The sequence below is a fragment of the Lingula anatina genome, chromosome 4, assembly GCF_051362555.1.
Source record: "Lingula anatina isolate TDL-2025a chromosome 4, LinAna3.0, whole genome shotgun sequence".
NCBI lineage: Eukaryota > Metazoa > Brachiopoda > Lingulata > Lingulida > Lingulidae > Lingula > Lingula anatina.
Genome location: NC_141770.1, coordinates 24,261,574 through 24,288,962, shown reverse-complemented (window position 1 = coordinate 24,288,962; position 27,389 = coordinate 24,261,574). Strand labels below are relative to the sequence as shown.

General features: G+C 39.0%; 2 protein-coding genes across 4 annotated transcripts; both read right to left on the bottom strand.

Moving 5' to 3' along the window:
• Positions 1 to 213: 213 nt before the first annotated feature.
• LOC106155368 (uncharacterized) lies at positions 214 to 20,918 on the bottom strand. 3 transcript variants are annotated; one of them, XM_087010383.1, is made up of 16 exons: positions 20,275 to 20,913; positions 19,477 to 19,578; positions 15,521 to 15,619; positions 15,177 to 15,281; positions 14,668 to 14,766; positions 14,325 to 14,426; positions 13,863 to 14,009; positions 5,394 to 11,281; positions 4,954 to 5,107; positions 3,818 to 4,009; positions 3,142 to 3,256; positions 2,609 to 2,700; positions 1,994 to 2,271; positions 1,688 to 1,757; positions 1,324 to 1,439; positions 214 to 1,128 (listed from the first exon to the last, which is right to left on the bottom strand). In XM_087010383.1, exons 1-16 carry the CDS (start codon positions 20,662 to 20,664, stop codon positions 987 to 989), a joined length of 8,091 nt encoding a protein of 2,696 aa, XP_086866509.1. In that variant the 5' UTR covers positions 20,665 to 20,913; the 3' UTR covers positions 214 to 986. The 3 variants fall into 3 exon arrangements, 2 of the variants coding, with proteins under 2 accessions (XP_086866509.1, XP_086866510.1); XR_015333744.1 differs by lacking the exons at positions 214 to 1,128; positions 1,324 to 1,439; positions 2,609 to 2,700 and having other exon boundaries at positions 20,275 to 20,915; XM_087010384.1 differs by lacking the exons at positions 214 to 1,128; positions 1,324 to 1,439; positions 1,688 to 1,757; ... (2 more) ...; positions 3,142 to 3,256; positions 3,818 to 4,009 and having other exon boundaries at positions 4,965 to 5,142; positions 20,275 to 20,918.
• Positions 20,919 to 21,431: 513 nt separating this feature from the next.
• On the bottom strand, positions 21,432 to 27,266 carry LOC106157002 (uncharacterized). The gene is made up of 8 exons (XM_087010386.1): positions 27,067 to 27,266; positions 24,542 to 25,960; positions 24,249 to 24,328; positions 23,730 to 23,903; positions 23,169 to 23,388; positions 22,655 to 22,903; positions 22,233 to 22,342; positions 21,432 to 22,018 (listed from the first exon to the last, which is right to left on the bottom strand). Exons 2-8 carry the CDS (start codon positions 25,929 to 25,931, stop codon positions 21,911 to 21,913), a joined length of 2,331 nt encoding a protein of 776 aa, XP_086866512.1. The 5' UTR covers positions 25,932 to 25,960; positions 27,067 to 27,266; the 3' UTR covers positions 21,432 to 21,910.
• Between the last annotated feature and the right edge of the window lie 123 nt (positions 27,267 to 27,389).

The window sequence follows — 27,389 nt, the reverse complement described above, 5'->3', positions numbered from 1 at the left end:
TCAGTTTTGCTAATTTATTTTACTTTATCAAATTTTGCAACAAAATATAGGGGGGAAACAAAGATATTGGCACACTAGATCTGTTGAATCAGAAATGACAATGTCTCATTATTGCCCTGAAAAAAAAAAAGATGAATGAACTCGGATTTTGTTTTTGCTTTTCAGCTTTATTTCCCTTCAGATAAAATCTATATCAAATGTATTTATAGCATGTATATCAGGTAAAGTTTATAATATTAGCACTTTTATTCTGTTTTTTTTTTATCATTACTATTCTACGAAACTGTACGTGAAAACTCGACAGTTCGTACATAATATGGACATCACAAACACCAAACCGAACTTAAAAGTTGAAAGGAAAGTTGAATTTAAAAGACATGCAGCTCCTTACACTGTATTGTATCTAAAATAGCTCGCGATACGAATATTAAAAAACAAAATAAATTTTTGTCACAGTTGTAGATATGCTTTTTGTTCATATGGTTTTTCTGCTTTTTAAAATATATATTTCTCGCAAAATAAAATACTCCATAATTTGAAAAAAATCTATCACAGCACCTCGGAATCAATAATACCATGTTTAGAATTCAATGAATTTATATTGTATCGGGTCTTTAGCACCAAATAAAATGAAGTAGATTTTAGAAAAAACTTGGGAGCGTTCCCATAAACCCATCGCACTAGCTGGATCGATCTAACTCTGCGGGGATTCTCTCTAATTTGCATTCAGTGAAATAAGATAAATATATATGAATATCTGGCACGCCTAATGAAGCTGCTAGGGGGTAATTCACGATAGTCAATTGCCTCCTAGTAACTCGAGGGGGCGTGCCAGACAAGTAAGCTGATTACACTGAAAGCAATTCATCGAGAACCCCGCAGAGTTAGATAGATGCAGTTAATACGATAGGTTTATGGGAACGCAGTCAAAGTTGCAGTAACAAATCCCTTCTGTCGCAATAGGGTTATGTGCTTCTCTGTCACAATTAACTCAGAATCTCTTGAAGTATTGGTTTCGTGCGCCAAGTGGGGGTGAGAATGATGACTCTGTACACTCCTATCAGTAGGGCAGGGAAGGTACGCAGAAAGTAGCTGCCGTCCTTGAGAATGTCCTTGCTGGTAGGAGTCCTGGAAAATAAATGGATAATATAAAATAAAATAAATAATTAATTAATTAATAAATAATAAGAGTTGAAATGAGGTACGGAGGCCCTGTTGAGGATAACAAGCGCGGCAGATTTGTCACTCAAGTGTTTATTTTTCATTGTAACGAAGGTCTGCATTCTTGCGATTCTTGGAATATGTAAAATAAAATCTACTCACAAGTTGTCGGCATGGACCTTGCAGCTGTAGATAAACCGAAGAAGGTCCGCCATGTTGTTTTGGAATACTCCAAAGCTGCGCAGATCAGAAAGTAAGCCAGTATCTATAGCAGAAAGCTGAAATAAGACGGAAAAACATCAACATTAGTTTTTTATGATATAAAAAGCTTTGCAAATTAATTAATTTGAAGGCCAATTCTAAAACAACAAACTTTGCTTTAGGATTTGATTGAAAGCACAAAGCCACAGTACGGAAAAGAAAATCAAAACTTGCGTTTTTATTCTTTTTAATGTATCAGCCCCTTGACGAACTGTTCATATTAATAAAAGAATATTTGAACCTTGCTTCCAACCACAAAACCTACCCAGTCTTTCTTGATGGCATTGAACGCCACGTTATTAAGTCGCTCATTGAGCTGGAGAAAGGTCTGGCTCCTGTGAAAATTGAGAAATATGACATGAAAATAAGTGAAAAACAAATAAAAAAGATAAAAAAGTCCGTAAGTGAGCTGAAACATAATTGTAATGTAAATTTACTTCATTTTTTCATAATATAGAACATTTTCTCCCTCCACGCGTGTGCGAACACACGCATGCAAGCACAGGCACGCACACATGTACGCACCGACACACGAACGCACACACACACACACACACACACACACACACACCTGTATTGTATCTCTATGTCAATCTCAAGCCCGACAGCCTGTAAAAAATCACTGCGTTTGTTGTCCGGCCAGAAGAATGGATGCCTAAGCGCCTCGGAGATGGTGACTCTCTCCTCAGGATTGGACATCAGGGTGCACCGCACGAGCTCCTGGGCCTCGTGGCCGAGGAAGACCCAGCGTGGCCAGCAGCGGGTGATGTTCAGCTGAATGTCCACGAAGTTGGCACCGAATGGATGCAGACCACCCGAGAGAATGTAATGGGTCAGCATACCCGCCACCTTCAGGTAAATAGATAAATATATAGAGACAAATAAATAAAGGAGAAGAATAAGATTATAACCGAGGAGAAATGGTGTGATACAGTCTTTAAGCACTGAAAGCGTCAGGCTGCCATTCTTTATTAAGTCCAGCGGGGCGTCGCAATCCCCAACGCCAATAGTTAAATTTCAAATTTTCACCACTCTTAAAAATACATTTAACCCACGTTCAGATTTTAAGAGAAGTTTGAAAAAAGCAATCATATTTGTGGGCTTTAATAAATTCATTAAAATAATTCAAGCTGATTAAGGAGAGACATTCCAAGAAGAGACCCACATAAGTTAGTTCGCGACCCACCTGGACGTCCGACTTCATAGTGTAGTTGCTATACACAAGCATCCCGTTAATGGCACTTTGGCATTCAGTAGGATGCCAGGCAGCCTGGGAATCTAAGAGAAAACAGGTATACAGAAATACAGACAAAACCGAGAGCGCAACTGTCCTGAAGCATTGACTGCGAGCATTGATTGGCTCACTACTTAACCTGAGAACGAAGTCATATGAACTGAAGTCTCAATCAGTTCCAATACAACATGCCCGTACTACAAAACGTTTGAGTGATGGTTTGTTGAAATATAGACTTACATGGTTGATATTTGAAAGTATGGAAAACATACTTTTTTCCTGAATGTGTATGACAGTGAAAGCATTTAGCATTAAGTCACAAATATTCAATCTAGCAAGGGTCGATTTAGAAATTCTAACCATTGATTAAAACTATGTGAAAAACGGGGAAAAATATCGGTCTAGCGGACCGATCTTTACTAAACAGCTGGAGTCCCTTTTAAAATACTTCAACTGAAACCCTGTAACACCCAAACGATACGTACCGACCCATTTTTCCGGGGCACCCTCCGTGCCAGGGTGTCGCACAGGTTGAGGGCGCAGTATGCCGAACCCAGCGAGTTGAACTTTGCCGAAGACGTCGATAAGAATTCGCTTCGGCTGAAACGATAAGAAATGTATTTATTGCAGTAGTGCAATATAAAAACAAGCAAAAATGTAAAATCCCTTTATCATAACCAGGAAAATGTGCATTTAATTAAATCAAAAAAATTTTTTTTTTAAATCACTTAAATGAAACAGAAGTATAGGCGTGAAACATCCTTTTTAGAAAGCTAGACAAGGTTTCCATCGGTTCATAGATTCCCGGCATAAAAAGTACAACTAAAACATATAACGTTCAGGTACGAGCATTGCATGATCTTTAGATTTTCAGCTTGAAAATGCAATTTATACCAGCCTACTTGTACATTTTATAATAATATAATAAGTTTGTTAATCAATAGCAACAAAAATTGTAGTACATGTTTAACATGAACTAGGTTAGAATAAAATAACAAATTAATACAATACGACCAAAAAAAAGTTCGAAAATAAATAAAGCACAAATAGAAAAATAAAACTTTGATTAAAACAAGGGGATGGATTAAAAGACATGCAATGAAGACCATTATTCCTATTAGGAACAAGGTAGTAAAGCGGCAAAAATACCGATACCCGTACCATTAAAAACATGTGTGCCATGTGGCACTTGTTGTGCAGGTGCTCCAGACCCTTCAGCAGCTGCCAGACCAGGCGCTGGACGGTGGTCTCATTGAACCGCTTCTCCCTGCGGATGTTATCGATGTGCTGGTCAAGCGTCCAGTCACACAGGTCAGACGCGATGTAAGCATATTTGTTCAGGACGGCAAACCCCTGGAAAGAATACAGAAATTATTGTATATTGTATTGTATGTTATCTTATTGTCTTTTTCTGTGAATTGAAACGTGTACATGTACATTTTTCCTACGTGTTTTTTTCCCTGAAATTATTGAAGACCTTATGTACACCCCTTTGACGATAACCCTTATACCCATCAATCTGTAGGAAAATGTGGCGAATATGTCAACCTTTGAATGTTTGTCCACTTATTAAAACAGTGTCTTAAAAGGACGAGAGTATAATAATAATAATAATAATAATAATAATTTATTAAGCCAATAAAATACAAATGTATAAAATCGGGAATCTTTTGCCCTGTAGTAGCGCCATTGAAATATAAAAAATGAAAATTAAAATTACATGTTAGAGTTAAAAATAGTTACTGCCGAAGGATAAAAGCTATTTAAAAATCGCTTACTACCCTTAAAAGCTAAGAGTCTCGAATTGCTAGGTAAAAATTTAAAAAGGGTATGGGCTGGATGGGAACTGTCTGTCATTATTGATAATGTTTTCTTTTTAGTCCTGTCTAGATATATAGTATGGACGGGAGTTAGATCTGTTCCAATTACAATCCCTGCAGTTTCGACGATCTTTTCCAACTTGTTCCTCTCCTCCACAGTTGCACGTCCATACCAAACAGTTACTGAATAAGTTAAAATACTCTCTAAAACACACCTGTAAAAGTTCGTTAAAATAAACACATTTCTGGTAAAAGCTTTCAATTTCCTTAAGAAATACATTCGTTGACGTGCCTTTTTCAATAGCTTCGTGATGTTATCGCCCCAGGTTAACCTATTATTCAGCTGAACCCCTAGTAATTTATAATTAGAAACCTGTTCGACCGCTTTACCGTTAACTTCGTTAACGAGTAAGCTAGTAGATAACTGAAATGACCTGCAATTCCGAAATAATGGTTAAAAGACATGATGGCACTCACTCTGTACTTGAGGATGTAACTGTGTTCCATCTGAGAACCCATCAGTGACTTCATGGTGTTTGCCAGGTTGATGTGGTTGGTCACCGGCATTTTCTTCACTGCGACCTCTGTCCCGTCGTCTAGCAGGCCGATCATTACTGAACTGCTGGAGTCCCTTTTAAAGGATACGATACTTATCAGAGCTGAGCACTGTAATATCGTTCAAACGTAGGGAGGATAATTCTTTATTAAATAATCAACATAAAATTGCTTCACGTTTAACAAACGGCACCTAATCTGGTTTTCATTTATATAACTCTTTTGGCTACTAGTTTGAATTTATACCACTCTGGAACTTGACTCGACATGATAAGACCTCTTTACATATCATCACTTATAAATAATGTTGCAAATGTTTATTCTATGCATGTGTTATATTTCACTAATTTGGGCAGTCCTACCTGTTGGTGATGAAGAGTTTGTCCTCGTTCTCGCAGAACACCATATTGCCAACTCTCTGTATCGATTCATTGGGCAGATCGACCAAAAAGTTCAGTTTGTCTGCCCATCGCAAACTCTTTCGTATCCAAGGCAAGCCGCTGGTCACAATGACGGCGGCGTCCGTTTTCGGTTCAATGGTGGCCATGTTTGTCTGGCTGATGTTTTTCTGGTTGGCGTTGTGATGGCCTAGGAAACTGTTTTGCAACGTCTGGAAAATAGGCAGGCGCGACTGCTGCTGAGGCACTGAAGGGAGCTCGCGACAGCCCCGCCAGATGGTGGCCAAGAAATCGGGGACGGATCCTTCTTGTATCTGCTGGACGCCATCTTGTCGAGGTAGGGTCCTTACTTGAGGTGGTGTAAAGGTGTTGAATATGCGAGTGTCAATTGCTGACGGTTGGTGGCGCTGCTGTCCCCACATTATACTACCAAATTTGTCGTCTGCCAACTGACCAAACTGGGCTCTGAGTGCATTGTTTACCACGTCCGGACCGTGGAAACTTGGGAATACTATCTGTCCGTTACTTTCCTTCTCGTCAACTATAGGGTCTGTCAAATATGGATCGCTTTCTTCAAACGGGAATCTTTCAAACTCTCTCTGTTGGCTGTTGGATTTTATGGCGTGGCTGTCATACGTCAGGTCTATTTCCTTGTTACTTTTGTCCATGCCGTCGTCAAAGCTCAGAGGTGATACGCACCGATGGCCACCAATCACTAGGTCGCTGTCCATTCCACACTTGATATTCACAATCTTCTCCTTGTTGCACTTGTCCAAGTTGTCTTCAATTATATTTGGCGTAAAGTCGACCCTTGGAGCTTCACCCTTTAAGTTGCTGTCATCGGTGTTCTCAGAACTAAAAACATTCAGGATTTTTTCTTCATCTGCTTGCACTGTGAGGTGTGCGGTGTTTTCTTCGTGCCCTACATCCACAACTTGCTCATTTTCGTTGATATTCACATGTCCGCCCATGGAGGAAGTGACAACTTCATCATCCCTCTCTGTATCAGCTGTCACATTGGTATTGTCCCCGTCTGAGTGTTGGTTTTCGATTTGTTGCCAGAAGTTTGTTTTTGCAAGAGGCTTTATCATCCGGGGAGGCAGCCTGTTTGGCACTTTAGCAGCTTTTTGCTTGAGAGGTTGCTGAGCTTTTGCAAGCGTCTTCAGCGCAGGCACCTGGACAGTGGCACATAGTGCCTTGGGTGTCTTCCCTTTGGTTGCTTCTTGAGTTCTTGCCAATGACATCACCTTCAGTGGTAAAACCCTACTAGCTGTACTGTGGACCTGTGTTTGTTTGTCCTTGACTGTGCTCTGTGTTCCTGTGGCCCCCTGTGCCAATGTTGCGGCAATTGATTCTAGGGTGAGCGCATCATCTTGTTTTACTTTGTGATCTTTAACTCCGTTCACCTCGGCTTTCTGTTTTTCACTCGGAGTAATATTGCCCGGAACGTTTCCATCTTTCTTATCTAATCTGTCTCCTGTTATCTTAGACTGACAATCGTTGACATCTGCATCATCGTATCTTAATTGCTTTCGTGCTGTTGGGGAAGGGGGACCATTAAAAGACACTGTCTTTTTCAGCCGTGGTTTGTTGGTCCCCTTTGGATTATTCCACGCTTTCTTGCGCCCGGTGACGGTCTCAAACTCTTGCTTGTTTTCCTCTGTGTCATTGTTATCAACGCGTGCCATATCGGCCTTTGAAAACATTTGATCATTCGCAGCTTCTACTTTTTCAGACAGTGGCAGGCATTGTTTATGGTCGATGGATGTTGCTGGACACACAGGTGGGTCGACATCCTGTTCAGCTGGTATAGAAGATGCACTTTTAGCAGTACCAGTGGTCACCTCTTTATGTGACTCTTGGGCTTTCTTGGTTGGAGTGGACTGCGGGAGATCTTTCAGAAAGTCGGCATACAAAACAGTATTCGCTGAGGGAGGGGTTTGTGTGACTTTTGGGTAACATTCAGCTTCTGAGGATATTTGGTCGGTGTAAAGACTGGTGCGACTGTCGTCAATGTCGCTCAAAATTCCGAGCTCAGCCGCCGTTTGAACGGCCATGATCTCTCCTTCCATATGAGTAATAGGGATGTCTGGATTGTACATTATTACACTGGAGTCGTCCATAGAAAACGACAGCTTTGTCTGAGATGATCTATCCCCTGATGCATGCGCGATCTGGCTTCCTTTCAAATTTGACTCCAGTGGACCTTCAAATACCGGTGTAAATTTGTTCTTTCCTTTCTTCTTCAACTTCTTGTCCTTCTTTTTGTTGTTACCGCCTCCGTACCTCTGTTTCAACGGAGCAACTATTTTCTCATCACGTAGATGTTGTAAATCTTCCACGCAAAATCCGGCTCTCCTTGTGTCTGCTGTGGGTTTATTACCGTACTCGTCACTCACACTGGATTTCTGTTGTTGCTGTTCTGCTCTGCGTTTGCACATTTGGGAAGCACTGGGTGACAATCGGCCTGTTCTGTCTATGTCTTCTGTGGTGTTTCCAGTGTCATCCGCGCCACCAGTTGATGTTTCTCCAATGTCACACTTGGTTGGTGTGTACGGTTCTCTGTGATGAGATGGCTTACTGTTTGGTCCAATTCCAAAAGCTCGTCGACGCTGTTGCCTGGAGGGCCTCACGTATTTATATTCATTATTGCCAGTCAAGTACCATCTCCTGTAACCATCAAAGAGATAACCCGGATAGCCAGGCTTAAGGTCTTCGATTCCATCAATTGCAAAGGTCTTGTGTCCGCTGTGACTCTGGACTCGCTCCTTCTCTTTCACGTAAGTATTTCCTTTGAGATAGATGGTTGCGCTCTTGGAATCGTTTTTTTCCTTTGGTTTTGTTGAAACTTTCTTTCCCGCTTCACATGTCACCATACCAACAGCTGCGGGCTCGACGTCGGTCTTCTCGGCATGTTTTTCTTTCTCATCCCGAGCTGGTTGGGCATTTTCATTCTTGGCTTTGTTCTGTTCCAATCCCTCTTCTGCACACTGTTTTATCTCAGCGAGTTCCGCGTCCGTCAGCCTCATCATCTGCTTTTTGATCCTCTGATTTTCTTTCTTAATGCGACGTTTTTCTCTTTTGTCCGACTTCTTCATCATAAGTTTTGCATTTTTGCTTGGTTCTCGTGGACGTGGCGGCTTTCCCGCCAAAAGCCAAGCAATATCGCTGTTATCTATGCTACTGCTTGCACCACTTTCGTTAGCTTCTGCTTTGAGCTGACACTCGTTTTTTTCTTCCTTCTCCTCACCGATATTGTTATCGTCGTCAGGGTTTACTTTGCTATCCAAATCTAAGCTTTCTTTGTATTCCTGTCCTTGTAAAGAACTTGGCACGCCTTGGGTTTTATCGCCTTGAGTTTCTTGCTCATTTTCATCGCGGTTCAACTTCCGAGTAGCTTTTAGAATCTTTCTATTTTGAATGTTGTCAGTGTATTCCGTTTTCGGTCGGACAGATTCTTGTTTGGTCTCTTTAACGGTTGCCTGTGTTGTCTCCGTCCTCGCTGGAGTTGTTTGCTTTTTATCGCCTTGCACAGGAAGCGGGATCCGCGAAGGCTGGTCTTTACTTTGAACATTTTTCTTGGCTGCGTGCACTGGTGCAGATGTTTGTTGTGAAGAACAACCAGTTTTCAAAGGGCTTTGGTTACCACCAGCGGTGTTTTGTCCGTCCTGATGTGCTGTTGTATTAGTTGTCATCTGCGGTTTAGAAGATGCTGGCTGTGCATGTTTGGCATTATCCTCGGTCTTATTACTAGCTTGGCCGGTCGTAAAATACTGTCGCACTCTTTGAGCTTTCTCGTCCATGTTATTGGATGATCCTGAAGGAGGGTAAGGCCAACGGCCTAATGTATAGGGAAATTGGCTTGCGGGAAGACGTGAGGGTCCTATGTATCTTCGAGGTATATTAGACACCATGTTGTAGGGGGTTTGCTGCAATTGCGGTTGTTTTGTATCTCCAGCAATTTCTCCCTCTCGTTCTTTATGGGATGGATCCTGACGGTTGCCAGGGCTGGCTCCCGACTTCGGAGGTTTATCTGGCGTCAAAGGAGTCTCGGAGTTGTTGCGCATGGCTACCTTGGAAGCGTATGAATTCGCTTCCTTTTTCCAGTGTGGTTCTTCTGTGCTTACGTCTACCTTCTTTGCGACTTGTTTTTCAGTTTTGACCTCCGCTTTCTTGGGGTATTGTTTTTCGTGTTTTACCTCTTCAGTCTTCATTTCCTCTTCTGTTTTGTAGCCCACTTTCCTTTCTTGTGATATTTCTGACTTAATCCCTTTCAACTTTGCTTCCTTATTTTCGGCAGGTATTAGCTGTTCTCCCCCCTTGCTAACATCTTGTTTATCAACTATATGTAAGCGTCCTCCCTTAGCCGTCTCCTCTGAATGTTTGTTTTTACCCTTGCATTTGACCTTCTCGGCCTTTTTCCCTGGTGTTCGTGGCTCATCATGCAAGCGTTCTGTAGATTTACCGGGCTTAAGTAATTTGTTTTTCGGTGCGTTTTCTTTTGGTTGTTTTTCCCCTTTGAAAAAGTCCTTGATGGAACACAACATTTTCATAAAACCGCCACCGCCATTATTGTTAGCTCTGCTGTTTTCTTCCGGCTCAGAAGTGTAATCTACAGTACTTGCATCAACACATTCTTCTTCAGATTCCTGATCTTGCTTAGTATCTATGACCTCCAGAGGTTCAGTTGCACCACCTGCCTTTACTTGAAACATTGACGTGATTTTGTCAAAATTTTCCCCTTTACCACTCTCGTTTATTTTCGCATGGCGTGTTGCTGTGTTCAATTCATGGGACTTGTTGTGCTGGGAGTCAGGTGCCAGATTCGTTTTATCTGTGCCACATTTGGCAAGTCCTTTCCCTGGTCTATGCAGTTGGTCGCTGCTCTTGGAAACGGTTCCTGTTTGGCACTTAAGAGCCGCGTGGGTACCAGTAAACATCTTCGTCCCATCATCATCCAGCTCGCGGTCCTCGCCGGCAAGGATGGTTGTCACAATCGTCGTGGTGTCGCCGAAATTAACAGGGCGACGGCTTCCATCAGCATGCATGTGTAGATCCCAATAGAGAGGCATTGGTATTGTGCTCGAGCCCAGATCATCTTGAGACACTTCCAGATAACTCACATCCGCATCTCCATGACGTTCCTGATTCCTGCGGGCAATATCATCATCGTCGTCGTCTAGCTTAGTTTTATCTTTCTTCTTCTTTTTCTTCTTCTTCTTTCGCCTTGCCGTTTCCATGGCCAGCAGTTCTTTGCAGACAACCTCCGATCGTTCTTTCGCCACGTAATTGAAGATGTCCTTAAACCTGTACCAAATCAGCTCAACCAGCTTCAGTTCCGACTCGGTAAAACTCGCCGCTTTCACCAACTCCTCGAACTTCGTGACATGGGGCGCAAGGAGGTAGTACTTTTTTCGGAGCCACTTGAGGCCCTCGGGGATCTCGGAGGCAAAGGTTATCGTGAGGAAAGCGCCCACAGCGCTGCTGTCGCCCCACTTCCCGCTGTTCACGAACACGTCGAGAATTTTCAGGCACGCCTCCGGGCCGCGGCACTGGACAAACTGCTGGACGAACCTGCACTGGACCCCCCTGCTGACCTGAGAGTTCTCCGCCTCGGGGTCGTTCATCAGGGAGCACATCATGTAACACGCCGACTCGCAAATCTCCTCGGACGACGTAAAGGTGTTGATGACGTGCACGAGGTCAACGATCACTTTATGGCGGTAGAAGTTGTCCTTGTTGGTGTTGTTATTGGTCAGGCAGGCCAGCACGGGGAAGAGGGTGCTGCAATAGTATTCTTCCGGAGCGAGCTTGGAGGCCTTTGGTACGTCCCTGATTAGCTGGACCCGCCTCTGATTAAGGTCACAATGTGGTAGGTTAGTGTGTATGCTTTAAAACTGCATTCTAGACAATATCAAATAATGGATGCGTTTACAGCATGCCTTTATTGTGTCACTGTGCCTTAAAGTGTTTGCTAAGGAGAAGATGTATACCTTTGTGAACACGTCCGTTACGTACATATAATGTATTATTGGTGAAAGACCTGACTCTCCCGACTCCTTATGTTTCAAAGCAATGGGTCTAGTAGGGGAGAGCGGGGTGGGTTGGAACGCGGGTAAGTTGGAACATTGGCTTTATTTCTTAAATCACAAGACCGATCATGTGCTCCTTCAGCATAAAAATGTCACGTGGCATGGTCATTCATCCGGTAAACTTGTGGAAGTTTCGAAAATGCAGTAAAAGTTTTATGCGAAAAAAACTTATTTTCGCTACTCGAAGTAAGTTTTCATATTTTTGACATTCATCGTACTGTAAACTTAAGTATAAGGATTATATCACTGAAATTGTGCATAGCGATTAGGACCACCTTGATGTTCAAAAGGCTGTTGTTTTTTTTAATCACTTCCCACGTGTTAAAGAAATACAGTGTCATAAGTAGGCCATGACGTCATGGGGGCTGGTCGGAACATTTGACATGGGGCCAGTTGGAACACTGTCAGGGGTGTTCCAACCCACCCCGCACGGTGTTTTTCATTTTTTAAACCTCTCTAAATGTTTTAATTTCAACTTTGAAGAGAGTAGTAACGTAGTAACCCAGTACAACTCCAACTGGAGACGGAATCTAGCTGATAGAACATCTCCAAGATGCCGGAATGTACATGCGTGTAGAAGATACAAGGGGGGGGGGGGGTCATTGCTTGTTAAATGCAGTTCCTAGCTATTTGGTCTAAAGGGGTCTGCATGCCCACTGTTGCTTTTTGCGATAAATTGCTTTTAGATGTGGAAGGAAATGTTGATTATTACTCTGCTTTTCGCGGCAAAATGAAAATATTCTAGCTGAGAGCCTATGTTATGGATAAACTATACAACACCAATTCTGCCGATGTGGTTTTAAATGTTTTGTGTAATGGATTGGGGGTTGCTGTTAATGTTTAGTGAACGACGGTACAAAATCCGCCAGAAAAGACAAACATTCACCTGGTAACTTAGACAAAGATTCAGTTGAAATCTCAGTTGCCCTCACCGGAAGAGGTGCTACAGCACACTAAAGCTCACTTAAGAAAAACCCCAAACAGCTCAAGTCCAGCAATAATTAGACCCTTTCCAAAGGCTCACCGTCGCATTCCAAAGATTAAAAGAAGAAAACGATGCAGTGCAGTACTAACTGACACACCTGAAAATGAGCTACTCGAAAAAGAAAAGGCCAAGCCCAACAAAATTAAAAAGGACAAGCGCAACAAAAATAAAAAACAGTTTAAGATTTCTAGTCGATAGAGAAAATCAAGAAAAGGGAAATTAAAGATGACCAGCGATTCTGAGTCAGAAGAAGAGTGGCCATGTCTGGTTTGTGGGGAGCCGTTCATTAACAGCCGACCAAAAGAGCATTGGGTTAAATGCATTGTTTGTCTAAAGTGGTCACATGAAGACTGTACAAAGGTTGACCAAGTGTAGGGCCTACATATGTCAGAACTGCAATTTTGATTCTGAGTTGTTGAGTTGAAAGAGATACAGTTTTCATTTGTAGGTCTAACATACTGTTGTTAATAGGTTGAGTTATAGGAGTTCAATTTCTTTTCTCTTAAACTACACCACTTTTGTTATCATTATGAAATGAAGTGTAACTGGATATGGTTTATACATCGAAAAGACTATTTGAAAGCAAATTGTAAAAGTAAAAAATGCTTACAAACTATGGAGATACGAATACAAAGTAACACGTACTTGTTGGGAAATTAATATAGATAAAACTACTCTTAAAATGAATTATACTTTGAATTTATATGCAAGCGTTCCAACTCGCCCTCTTGTTCCAACTCACCCCACTGCCTGTTCCAACTGACCCCGCGGGTGGGGTGAGATGGAACGTTTTAGGAGCCAACTTTGAGCATTTATTACTCTAAAATAAAAAGACCTACTTGATGTTTTATTTCATAGATAAGTGCGGCATATAATTTTCCCCTATCAGATTTTTTATTTTTGTCCCCAAAGCTTTGACTGCTGAGATATCGCAAAAAAGGTGAAAACTGTTCCAACCAACCCCGCTCTCCCCTACGTAAGTATAGTGTTTAAAAAGTCCACGGTTGTATAATAGATAAATAATCATTGAATATCAAGATATCATAAGGGTAAGCCAACTGGCGATTACGGCAAGGTGATTGTCAGATATACATGTAACAACCTAACCGAACATTCAAAAATTCATTCTTATTTTTCAATATTTCAATATTTTGGCACCTTTCTTGGCACTTTTTTTTTTTTAAATTTTATCTGGAATCGTAAAAATGCAGAATACAACTTTACGCCGACGATGAAAGTGAAGCTCATATAAAACAATCTACATTTCCTAATTCGTGTGCTACACACAATTCCTAGCGCGGTCAATTGCCAATTGGCTAATTAGAAATCTATATCACTTTTCAGTGGCAGACCTACCCCGATGTATTTCTCCCTCATGGCACTGGTCAGCTTACTCAGCAGATACTCGGCCGCCTTGGTCTCTGTGCCGACTTTGTTGTTCCCACCAATTGATGCATTTGTTAGCTCGCTAAGAATTGCCCTGCATATAGCCGTGCGGCCGATCTGTTCACATCAAATAAAAAACTCAAAGTCTGGATGTATGTTATACCGAATCATAATTTGAGGTCATATTTTAAAAAATGTCTTTGGTCGGCTTGGAACCATTGTTCTTAATTGGGTGCAAGTTCAGAATCGAGGCTTCATGAAACTTTATTTAATCAGATCCTATTTATCAGATCTGCAACAAATCTAAGACTTCTAAAAAGATGTATTACACTACATTACACTGGGAATTCTGTTTATTTTTCTCTCTTCGCCAAACACACATGAACAGAGAGAGAGAGAGAGAGAGAGGGAGCAGGTGGGGCGGAGACTTACGAAATCCTCCTGAAGAAGGTTGGTGCCCGCTGCCACCAATTTCTCCACTGTCTTGATGTTGTCAGTATGCACGGCTGCAAGCATCAGGGCAGTAGATCCGTCCTGTAAGAATCAACCACGGCAAATAAGAATTTATTTAATTACAGTTGTCAAATTATCATTGCAAGTGATATTCATTGCAGAACTTTTTTCGTCCAATCAACACAGATGCTAAAATTTTGCACTGTAATATATAAAAAGGAAATTAAATAAATAACTGAATTAAATAAAATCTCACTGAAAGCAAATTAAGGACTATCTGGGAAAATAAAGCAATCATCATCATCATCCCGCCCGCACTTACGTTGGCCTGCTTGTGTTTGTCGGCGCCCGCGGATATCAGCATGTTGACACAGCTCTCCCAGTTCTTGTCTGCGGCGATCATCAACACCGTGTAGCCTCTCTGAAAATATCATTATGGATACTGGTAATGTCTAATCCACGGCTTATCCTCGAGGATTTGAATCAGAAAATATTTACAAAATACCACTATCTGAATGTGTTTGGTTTATCAACGTTTTATCCCTTAGATTTCAATAAGATGAAGAAGTTATGAATATCTGACTCTGATTTAATTTAACAATATTTGACGGTGGACAGCCAAAGCTGAAAGCAGAGGCAAACGGAAAACATTCAGTCAACATCATTTGGCAAATAACTTGTGGTTTGTTATTTATCAAACAGTCAGCGCAAACCGGATTCTGCTGATAGACTGAAGAGTGTTAGATATGTGGTTTATATTTACCAAATTATCTTACTGTTTAATATATATATAAATTCGTCTTAATAAAAATGTTTGATATGCGCTGTCACCTTATTAGATCGGTTGATATCCAGTTTGTGTTTGTACTGCCACAGAACGTTCACCGGCCCCGAGTCTTTCTTCATTACTGCCACCATGAGGGGGTTCATGCCTTCCTGGAAAAGACCCAATCACCCCAAAAAACTAATGACCATGGATAAAAAAAAACTTGGGGAAAATGATGTAGGAGGAAAGGTGGAGGTGATCGAAACTCGCCCAACTTGTAGTTAAGAGTATAACATTCGAATTAAAGTATCCAATTCATAACTTACACAAGTAAAAGTGTTTATTACACAAGGCCTATACTATAAGATCCAAAGACTATTGTCTTCGAAAATGGTAAAGTGTAACTTACGTTATCTTCAAATGAAGGATCGGCACCATGTTGCAAAAGTTCCTGCATAACTGTCGGGTTGCCACATTTAACAGCGTGAATGAGCGCGGAGCTCCCATCCTGGTTAGTGCATGAAATAAGTAAACAAATTGAATTAATCGATATAAAATGAAGTATCCCAGTAACGGTGAAAATGAAGACATTCAGATGGGATTTCACATAACTGCGCAACCCTGTTTTCCATGCAATTACGTGCAAATAAAGAAGAACAATTATGTAGTCATTCAGCAAATATGAACGCATTAAACTGAAAGGAAATAAAAATGACGCAATGTAGACCCGTCTCAAAAATAGGCCCTACTCACTGTAATCTTGGTCCTTACCAACATTTTAATCAGAACACAGTGGCAAGGAAGATCGTTTGTATTTTCAGTAAGGCAGTAGCCAGTGAGTTGTATTCATCAATATGTCATAGATGTGTATCTACGCAAGCAGCTAAAAATATTATACAGAATTAGAATTAAAGCTAAATAAATTTATTAAGGGCAAAGGCACTTGGGTATTTAACAGTTCCCTCTTAAAAGATGAGGAATATGTGAGTAAAGTGAAGGACATAATTAAGAGAACAAAAGTTCAATATGCAGTTCCGGTGTACGCCGAAGAAAATATTACAGAAATTCCAAACGAACAAATATCTTTCACTATTGATGACTCCTTATTTTTAGAAATGCTTTTAATGGAAATTAGAGGAATGACAATTTCCCATTCCTCTTTCAAGAAAAAACAAAGGGACAGGCAAGAATTAGAACTAGAAAGAGAAATTTATGTAATGGAAATGAACCACCCAAATGAAAATTCTTTGGACGAACTTGAGGCTAAGAGGGAGGCGTTGAAAAATATCAGACAAGAAAAACTAAAAGGAGTCCTCGTCCGAGCAAAATGCAGATGGATTGAGGAAGGAGAGAAGCCTACGAAATATTTTTGTTCACTTGAATCCAGAAATTATGTCAATAAAACTATTCAGAATTTAGAACTACCAGACGGAACAACAATATTTGATCAAAAACTTATACTAAATGAAGCAAAGTTATTTTATGAACGCCTTTACTCGTCAAAAACTAATCAATTAGAAGAGGTAGACCTAGAATTATTTTTTGCAAATTTAGATGTCCCCAAATTAAGCGAGCCTGATAAGGAATATTTACAAACCGAAATTACCTCAAAGGAACTTTTGAGGGTGCTGAAAAAAATGAAAAATAACAAATCGCCTGGATCTGATGGCTTTACTGCAGAGTTTTATAAATTTTTTTGGAATGATTTACATAGTTTTATAAATAGAGCAGTTAATGAAATTTTCATCAATGAGAAAATGATGGCGAGTCAAAATCTTGGGATTATTACCTGTATTCCAAAAGCCGATAAAATCAGAAAATTTATAAAAAATTGGAGGCCTATAACCCTTTTAAATGTTATTTACAAGATGATCTCGGGCTGCATAGCGGAAAGAATGAAACTCTATCTTGATAAAATTATTTCTAATTCTCAGTCCGGGTTTATTGCCGGAAGATATATTGGGGAAAATACAAGATTAATTTATGATCTAATGCATATCGCAGAAAAGAAAAATATTCCTGCTTTACTCATTCTTATCGATTTTGAAAAGGCCTTTGATTCTGTAGATTGGGGCTTTATTGATAAATTTTTAGACTTTTTTAATTTTGGGGAAACTATAAAAAGGTGGTTTCATATCCTTAATTACGATAGCAAGGCCTCTGTTACACAAAACGGCCACTTGTCGGAGCCTTTCAAAATTTCGAGGGGCTGTCGTCAAGGGGACCCCTTGTCTCCCTATATCTTTCTGCTTTGTGCTGAGATTCTCGCAATCATGATAAAGAATAATAAAGATATTTGCGGAATAAAACTTGGTGACACCGAATTTAAAATAACCCAGTATGCTGATGACACCACCCTTATATTAGATGGTAATAGGTCTTCTTTCTTAGAATCTTTCCATACATTAGACTATTTCTCAAAAATTTCAGGTCTCCATATCAACAATAGCAAGACTAAACCAGTGTGGATTGGCTCAAGAAAATATAGTCGGGAAGTTTTTCACCACGTTAGATGGAAACTTGATTGGGGTTCGACTCAATTTAATCTCTTAGGTATAGAATTCTCGGTAAATTTAAACGATATGGTCACTTTAAACTTTGATAAACAAATCCCGAAGATAGAGGGTATGATTCGGCATTGGAATAGAAGAATACTTACCCCTATTGGTAGAATTACTATCTTAAAAACCCTTATCATCCCAATGCTGAACCATCTTTTCATTTTTCTGCCAAATCCAGATCCAGTATTCATAAAAAAACTAAGTTCCATTTTTTTCCAATTCATTTGGGGTAGCAAAATTGATAAGGTAAAGAGAGGTCAGATAGTAAAGGATTATGAATATGGTGGCCTAAAAATGACAGACTTAAGTAAATTCATAACGGCATTAAAATGTACATGGATAAGAAGACTATACCTTAAAAATAACGTTTATAACACTATTCTCCAGAGCACCTTTGATTTACAATATATTTGGAATATATTTGACTATGGAAATGATTATTTAGATATACTCTTACGCAATTGCAATAACAGGTTTTGGAAAGATGTCATTATCTCCTGGAAAGATTTAACATACGGTATAGAAGATATGAATAGCAATATTGCTCTTGAACCTCTGTGGTATAATAGAAAAGTAAAATTGGGTGGGGTATCAATATTGGACAAAGAATGGTACAATAAGGGTATAAGAATAATTGGCGATCTTTTCAACGAAGGAAAATTTTTAACCAAAGCTGAACTGGAAAGGAAATTTGGATTTCAAAGAGTATGTGATCTAAAATATTTTGGAATACGTAACAGTTTAAAATGTAGGCTAAAAGAAAAGAACAATGAAGAAGTTTTTGAAGATATTTTATTTCCTTATGTTCCTCAGCCGGTTCAGCTACTTTTAAAGAGTCGAAATGGGTGTAAAGATTTCTATCAGGTTCTCATGAGTGAAGCTCCTGAAAACTTGGTACACGAAAGGAAATGGAACCTAGATCTAAATATAAATATCACTTGGAAGTATGTTTACGAGAATTGTTTCTATGTTACACGAGAAACAAAACTTCAATGGTTCCAATACAGAATAATTTTTAGAATCTTACCAGTTAGGTCATACCTGAAAAGAATCGGTATTGAGGTGTCAGAGAAATGCTTTATCTGTGGAGCGGAGAGGGAAGATTTGCGACATGTATTTTTAAATTGCTATCGAATAAGAAACATTTGGACTGAAATGGAACGCTTGATTGCTAACAAAACTGATGAAAGAATTACACTCTATGATGAAAATATACTTTTTGGAGTATCCAAAACAAATTTCAAGCCTCTAAATTACATTATTCTTGTCTCCAAATTTTATATATATATACTTGTTTTAAAAGAAAAATGCAGCCGACCTTCCCTTCCCTTCTCTTATATATCAAAACAAAATTCGAATTAGAAAAATATGTTTCTCAAAAAAATCTTCAATTAGGCCATTTTCTTACAGAGTGGAGAACCTGGGATTCTATTTTTGACTAGTTTCTCCACTTATAAATTTACCTTACTTTTTCGCTAATTTCTTATGTGAAATGTAAAATGTTGGTATCTTGCTATGTGCAGCATCACTTGTAATATACTGTTTCGTACGTAGTCCGGCTATCTACATGTTTACTTAATGTATAATGAATGTCTTGTGTGTGTTATTGTGTGTGTGTGTGTGTGTGTTAGTGTGTGTGTCTACATATGTATTTTTGTTTGTCTTTTTGTGAATAAAAAAAATTAAAAAAAAATATATATATATATATATATATATATATATATATATATATATATATATATATATATATATATATATATATATATATATTATACAGATCAGAAAAAGATCGGCCGTTCCTTACCGTTTTGCTGCGAGTGTTAACGTCCGCTCCTGCTGCTATTAACGCTTTCAATCCCACCAAGTGACCAAACGAGCTGACCACAAGAAGAGGCGGAATACCCAGCTGAAAAGGCATGGTGACGCGATTTATTTATTTATTTATTTATTTATTTATTTATTTATTTATTTCCACGCAGCGCAAATTTAATGATTCCAGTTTTAATTATTAACAATGATAGTTTTGGAATGATTAAAATTTATTCACAATTGAAGGAGTGAGCTATAAAGGCAGTCATAAGAAACATTAAAGAATAGACAGGCATGAGCTTTTTCAAACTCAGGCTATGGCACACTACAGAAAAGCGTGGAAAAGCTTGGTGTGCAGAATTCAGCGATTGAGAAAAAGAAGGTAATGAAGTGACTCAAAAACGCATTTCATGCCAGTTTTAGAATTAAATTCACTACGACATAACCATGTCATGCCTTTTCTCTAAATTTTGGGAACTGAATAGGGTAACCGGTAGTTCACCCACTCTTTAGTATCTCTTACCCACAGTTAAGGTTTTTTGCTACTATGAGCCCATAATTTTGTTAAAAATAGTTAAAATGAGACACAGACCTCACAGAATTTTTCCTATGTAGATATGACGAGGAAAACAATGTTACCAGGGATATTAAGAATCAACCATAATAAAATGGTCAGTTGTTAGCAATAAAACTCCTTAATTAATTTTTTCTTGAATGTGTTAAAAACTCTATCACGACAGGCTATAATGTTAAGGTAAGGTAAGAATAAACAGACCAGTTACTTTATACCAACCAGTTCGTCTATTTCCCTCCTCAACAAGAGATCTATGTTGGCATTATTTCTCTCGTTGAATAACTCATCCAGCAGAAGACGAGATCTCTCCTCCAAGGTCATGCCTGTCACATCTTTCTTTGGTTGACTAAAAATCAAGTCCCTTAGTTCTCGAATTGCACATCCCGATTTGCACTGGTATTTGTTGTTGCCATGTTTACACAAAATCAACTTTTTGAATTGCTCTTGAATCGCTTTAGGAAGAGTAGGAAGAGTTCGTTCCATATCTTCTGTTCCCTGATTTTTTCTTAAAAAAATATACCAAACTAGAAAAAGACTTATCAAAATCATAAACAAGACATTATTAATTCCGAGTCCTGCGGATTCTTCGGCATAATCGTCTCCATTCATCAATGTTGTTTTGGCAAATCATAACGGTTTCTGTGATGGAGTTTTCTCAAATGCTAGAAACACGCGCAACGTTCGAGTGACGTTTACGTCATTCCCGTTCTATCTGCCTGTCGCGCGTGATTTTTAATGCGTGACATCGTGACGTTTACATAATGTAGTATTTATTAGTCTACGTCGTCAAGTGTTGTGTAGATATTCTAAAAATATTGTACATGGGCCAAACTCATTCTACCTTTTCCTCCTATTTTTGTAAATTTTCAATGCATGAGCCCCTATTTGTGAAACACTAACGTATGTCAAAAGAAAAGTCTAACAGACGTGTAGAGGTCTGCATATAATCAAGAACGAAAAACGAATGTTTCATACGGGAACGCTTTTGCACAGAATCTAGATCTACGTGATTTTAGTTAGATGTAGGCCTACGTGTAGCACACAACAGTCTGAATAAGATGAGTTTAACTTATTAAAATTAGCCAAAATCGTGATTTTAGCGTCGCTTTTTGTCCGTACGACGTGTTCAGTTTTATAACGCTGTGATTTTTAAGTCAAGCCACTCCAGTCCGCGCACGTTTTGCTATTGTTGAAATTCTAATATTTATTCTGAACTATCAATTTCTTTAAAAACCACCATATACGTGCTATTTAATGCTGTTTACAGTAAAAGTTATAAACAAAAAAGTGAACACTATTCAAGATTTTTAATGAATAATGTCTGTTTATAGCTAAAAATCAATAGTGTTTTTTAAATAGTGACGACGACGACAACCCGCTTTCTTACGTTTATTCAACGACTAACTTTTCATACAAGAGTATTTACACCTATTTCTCTGAACCGAGAACACATTTACTTGTTTTCGTTACAATGACTTCTGCGCGATCACCAGAATTTTCCATTCTGATTTGTCATTTTACCAATCAATACTTCTTTCTTAGGCAATCTCTCTTAGGCAATCTTTCTTAGGCAATCTCTCTGAGCCTTGTTTTCAGTTGGAAATCTGAAATATTGCTTGCATTACATCATACTTAAACCATACCAAAAGTTATGTTTTTCCATTCTTGTTTAAAACAAGGAAATTAAACTTGCCGTCAACAACTTGCTGGGCTTGCGCTCATTTGATTTCTCTCATTTATCAATTGCAACTAATGAGAGCGTAAGCCATTAATTTCACAACTTAAACGTTTTCTTCTTTACTGACAGAAAAATAGCCTTTATCAATAGCACAAACAACAATAGTAGGCCTATTGTTTAGCGGCCGGGGAAGAAATAAACTTTCTTCAATAGTGTGCTTTCAAATGAGGACACCTGTTTGATACCCAATCCCCGTGTTTGCCGCTTTGCGATGTGAGCATTGACCTGTAAAATGAAATAATATACTTCAGTTTTCAGGCATTAAAGTTATCCATACATAAATGACGCACAATTTATCCAAACATTCTGGTCTAGAAGTCATATGCTACTGCAGTGCGTATACAAAGGTCTTACTAAGACTTGTATATATTTTGGTAATGTTTGTATTCAATCAAAAATAGTTTATAAGTATTAATGAACTTAAAACAAAACGCTTTACCTTGCCAAAAAGAGACACCGCGTCTTCTGTGCAGGCATATTTGGCAAAAACTGACGCTATTCCTTGGATAAACCAAGTACCAGTTTTAGTGTCTCGCATTGCTACGTAATCTGTAAAAAATATACAATTAACATATGAATGGGTTTAATTCTTCTGGAAATCTATTTTAATAAGCTTCAAATTACCATTAATATCTACCTGCCGTCTCGGAAAGAAACCATTTGAGAAAAACGACCTTCATTCAACAAGTAACACTTAAAAGTTAGCATTTTTCAATTTCTTCAATTTTGAATATTTCTCGGGCCCTTTTTACATCAATGAATTTATATTAACTTTTAAAAGAGCGCAAAAAGTGTGTGAAGAAAAGGAAATATTTTTTTCTCTTTTATGATCTTGGATACCAATTTTCAAACAAAATATACCTGGAGTAGTGGCGTAAGCCACAAGAAAATCGGCCATGGTTGGCAGTTTTTCATCCAATGGCTCCCCCCGCTGTGAGTCAGCATCTCTTCTTTCCTCTGTAACGCACAACAGTGAGTCTTTTTCTTTGTTTTCCTCTAATGTTGGATGACCGTCGGCAACCGATATTTGCTGCCATTTTTCTTCGATATGGGGTAGTGATGCTGGGAGAGCATCTAATTGTTTGAGTGGCACCCCTTCATCCATTAATTCTGCAAATGAATTACAGCCCTTTTTTTATACTTTAATACAACTAATCCCTTTATTTTAATAATTTATTTTAATAATTTATTTTAATAATTTAAAAATCACTTAAAACTTAAAGAATTCGCCGTTTGCAAGACTATTTAACCACCACATTATGAAATCTCTACTGTGGGTATAAAGAAAGACATCTCCATTAAGAAATTCAATGTGAAATCCTTTACAATACTATAACATGGCATGCTGTGGGCTTATATTTATTTCAGCACTCACTTCCAAGGCAAGATTGTATAATAACAATCTTCGGCTTTCCTCTCAAGCCTTCGCAGTTAGCGTTGTTGAAATACTGTTTGATGACGTCATAGGGCACCAAATTTCCATCTGTTCCATACATTCCTTCTTTGGTCCCATGAGTCAGTATTATCAGGATGAAGGAGTCGTACTTTTTGTGAACATCCCTTTTGCTTTCACGCTCCAGCAGTCTATGTATTTGCTGTAATATATACATAATGAAAGTTGTACCAAACGCATGTCTTGATATGTTGTTAATCTAAAGGCCACGGACATCGTTTCTCGAAGAAAATTCATTTCTGGTGCAAGCCATTTTATCCCTAATAACTGATATTTGTCACTTTGAGTGAACTTCCGTATTAACAAGCGTCTAATAAAAGTAAAACGGCTGGACAATACTATAACTCCGTTTGTTTCTGCTCTTAGAATAATAGCCATGCTTTAGCTATAGCTATACATTTTACTGTATAAATTGCAAAAGGAAATAATTAAATAATTCTCTTTGACAACAAATTACGTGAATGTATATTACTGCGCATATACCTCCGAAGAAAGGTCGTGGTGGACCTGGACCCTATACTGTAATTGATACAAGAGATTCTGCAGTGTCTCTGAGTCTGCATCCGTCCCTGTGCGATTTCTCAGGTTGCCGCAGCTGTACATCTCGTTATTAATAACGACAGCCCTTCCTCTTGGAGTCGATGTATTGGAATAAACCTATTTAAAGACAATGACGTATATATTTCATAAACTGCAACTGATCAGACGAGATGCCAATATAAAAACTAGTTATGTCCAGCTAAGATCTCCGTCATGACTGATTTCTGATACTGCGAAAATTCCTGAAAACATGGACAAAAAGGAGTTATTTAACCCAGCAGTATTAAATGCCGATGAACAAGTCATATTAGCAAGAGAAAGAGTGTGTGTGTGTGTGTGTGTGTGTGTGAGAGAGAGAGAGAGAGAGAGAGGAGCGAGAGCGTAAGTTAGGAAAATATTAATTCAAGTGAAAATCTCAAAGATTTGTCAAAATCAGCTTATAAAATATAAAAAAACACGTACATCTGGATCATTTGCGAATGTTTCATAAAATTCGTCGGTGCAGGGTTTTATTTCCACTTCGCAGGCCTCTTCAGCCTCGGCTGGAAAAGAGATTTAACTGTCTTTGTAGAAAATAACAAATAGACACTGTTAAATACAAAAATCATTTTCTTTAAACCGTCGTATAATGCACGCTCTTAAATGAGGTATATGTACTTCGAGTATTAGTATGTATACATCAGTTGGATAAAAACACACAAGATATCTGAAGTTGGATTCTGTTGGATCATATTTTATCCCTTATCAAGCCTAACCTTTTATTACATTATCCGTGTGTAAAACCTCAATGGCGCGGAAAAAAGGAGATGACTCAGCTGGAGAATATTTTTCTCTCTTATAGATAACTTCAGTCGTTGAATTTGTAGGGATGTCTCGGGCATTGGGTTTTTCTTCGATTGCTTTAAACTCTATGTTAGTGTGATTTTCATTTGTCAAATCTTTGATGGAGGGGGTTTCTCCAGTTGTTGGAACAACACCAGTGGTGGGGGTTTCTCCAGTTGTTTGAACACCTCCGGTAGCGGGGGTTTCTCCAGTTGTTTGAACATCTCCGGTGGTGGGTGTTTCTCCTGTTGTTGGAACATCTCCGGTGGTGGGGGTTTCTCCTGTTGTTGGAACATCACCGGTGGTGGGGGTTTCTCCAGTTGTTGGAACATCTCCGGTGGTGGGGGTTTCACCACTTGTTGGAACACCTCTGGTGGTAGGGGTTTCTACAGTTTTTGGAACCCCGCCAGCTTGAACCGAACTTGGGGGAAGTAATTGGTTACCAGCGCCATTTAGCAACTGTGACAGCCTCTCAAAACCATTATTGGTTGTCTCACGGAGATACCTCAGTTCCTTCACAATACTGTCGGACAACCTATGCTCAACTTCCTCAATAGGCATATTCTGTACATGAATCCATCTTTCGAAGAGCTCAGAGTTTTTGGTGACCAGATTCGAATCCAAGGGTTCTTCAAGAAGTGATAGGTAGTCTGCCTTGGAGTAAATCGTCGAGAGGCCAAGGAGCAAATCTTTTATCTCATGGAAAAGTTTCAGAAACGGTGTGGTTTCAATGGCTGCGTTTGAAGCATGTCCGTGGAATATATTTCTATGCGTTCTAAATCTGCTAAGAAGAGCAATAGGGTCTGTATCTGTCGCAGATGGTTTTGACCATTTTGACGAGTTTGGCGACAATGTGGTAATATTTCTCAACAAAACCCCTGCCAATGTTATGTCTATATCATCCAAGAACACATTTGTGGCTGGAGTGCCCCCAGGATAGCAGAATTTTCTTTGAGAGTCGTTAAATATCTTTTTAGGCATATTGCACAAAATGCTTTGCACCTTTGTCAGCACTCCTCGCATATTACCAGATGTGGGGTCAAAATCATTTGGGTATTTCTTCTGCATTTCGCGAGACAAGAAATCGCGCAGCACATTGCCACCAAAGTCTAATAGAAGACGGGTCAAGCGGAAGAAATTACTCTTATCATTTAGAGGCACGGATTTGCGACTGAGCCAACCGTTCTGATTTTTTCTTCGTCTCAAAAACAAAATCCCAAGGGAGGCCAAACCTAATAGTGTTGGTATAAGTATTGTCGCGGCCTTTACAATCATCGTGTTGTTGGCTGAGGCATACGTGGTTGGAAGGTCAAAGGTCTTCATTTTAAATTGGTTTAAATGTTAGGAAACACCTGGAACATAATTAAATCCCACAGATAAAAATCAATCAATCTTAAGAGCAAATTGAGCGTCAAACATTTTGGTCAAATGAGAAGTTGTCAAGTGAAAATAACTATTTTAATAACTCACAATAACTAAGTGAAAAACTGGCAAATATACAAACAACCAAAAATATTACAATAATATTTACAAAAATCAAATCAATGAACTCAACAAAGCAATAGGTCCTATCTTTGTAAAGCAATCCAATCAAGCCGGTTTTCTGAGTAACCTGCCTTCTTGCCTAATGGAGTCACCCCGCAAATTTGAAGTTAAACAAAAGTACTGTTGGCTTTAAAAATATTAGTAAGTATATGCTGAACCAAAATAACAAAAATTAAATTCAAATTCAACCGTGTGCCTCACACAGAGCGGTGCGCCGACGGTGCATGGACACGATCGTGTGGTTAATCAAGGAGTTATAACTCCTTGGGTTAATCTTGTCATGGGGTATGATGTATAACGTGGACAAGGTATCCATCCCGGAAATTGCAATACAGATGAGGGGGAGATAACCACGTGACGCCTACCCAACCCCTGCCTAGCCCCCAACCCTAAAGCTTATACTTCACTTTGTCGAATAATCGATCATACTCAGTTATTTTAATCACTTCTTGTTTTTACATATATGTTAAAAGAATAGCTTGTTTATATATTGCCCCGAATGGTCAGCAAAAAGAGCCGCCAGGTGTCAATAAATAATATACAGAGATTCTATGGGGAATGGTGAGTTAGAATTCCGCCTATAGGGCCTATTATTCGTGGTACTGTCAATGACATGTAAGTCGTTTATCATAAAAGGCAACCTTTATGCTTATACCCTAAAAATAATTGTTCAAAGGGCATTGAAAATAGTGTATACCAGTTTAAAAATGGGCCTATATTTTCAATTTTGTTTGGCCCATGGTTAGAAATGTAATAAGCAAAGATGTCCAAAACCAGTGTACAACGTATCTACAGTAGGAATTAGACCTCATTTTGAAATTGCCAACGCCACGTATTGGTAAATGAACATAAATTTGAAATCTACGGATAGATGTGAATATCATTAAATGTTTTGCACCAAAAAATGTCATACCTGTCAACAGACGACGCGTTGTCCAACCTGAGATCTTTTACTGTCAATGTTTTTACTGTATAGGCCTACTGTTCCGTCCTTATATGCCGTCTACATGGGAATCCCAGTGACATAAGCAAGCTATTTATAGATCAGACGCATTTCCTTTGTTCCCATACAATCACCAAGCAGCGGCCTCGTTTTCATACCAGCACGGAATATTACTGTCTATTGATCCACTGCTCCGTCATAGCCACAATATTCCTCGGCACTAAGTCAGAGTAACTTCACAATTCAGATGAAAGTGAGATACCTTTACCTTATTTGAACAGAGAATAGAAAAA

Excerpts from the sequence above, each read along its gene's own strand:
- LOC106155368 (XM_087010383.1), bottom strand. The coding sequence starts at position 20,664 with ATGAATGGAGACGATTATGCCGAAGAATCCGCAGGACTCGGAATTAAT. Across the intron at positions 14,010-14,324 it reads ACCTTCTTCAGGAGGATTTC|ATCGGCCGCACGGCTATATG; the intron begins GTAAGTCTCCGC and ends TGATGTGAACAG. Across the intron at positions 5,108-5,393 it reads AAACTCTTCATCACCAACAG|GGACTCCAGCAGTTCAGTAA; the intron begins GTAGGACTGCCC and ends ATCCTTTAAAAG.
- LOC106157002 (XM_087010386.1), bottom strand. The coding sequence starts at position 25,931 with ATGAAGACCTTTGACCTTCCAACCACGTATGCCTCAGCCAACAACACG. Across the intron at positions 24,329-24,541 it reads CACGGATAATGTAATAAAAG|CCGAGGCTGAAGAGGCCTGC; the intron begins GTTAGGCTTGAT and ends TCTCTTTTCCAG. Across the intron at positions 22,019-22,232 it reads CGGTGTCTCTTTTTGGCAAG|GTCAATGCTCACATCGCAAA; the intron begins GTAAAGCGTTTT and ends TTCATTTTACAG.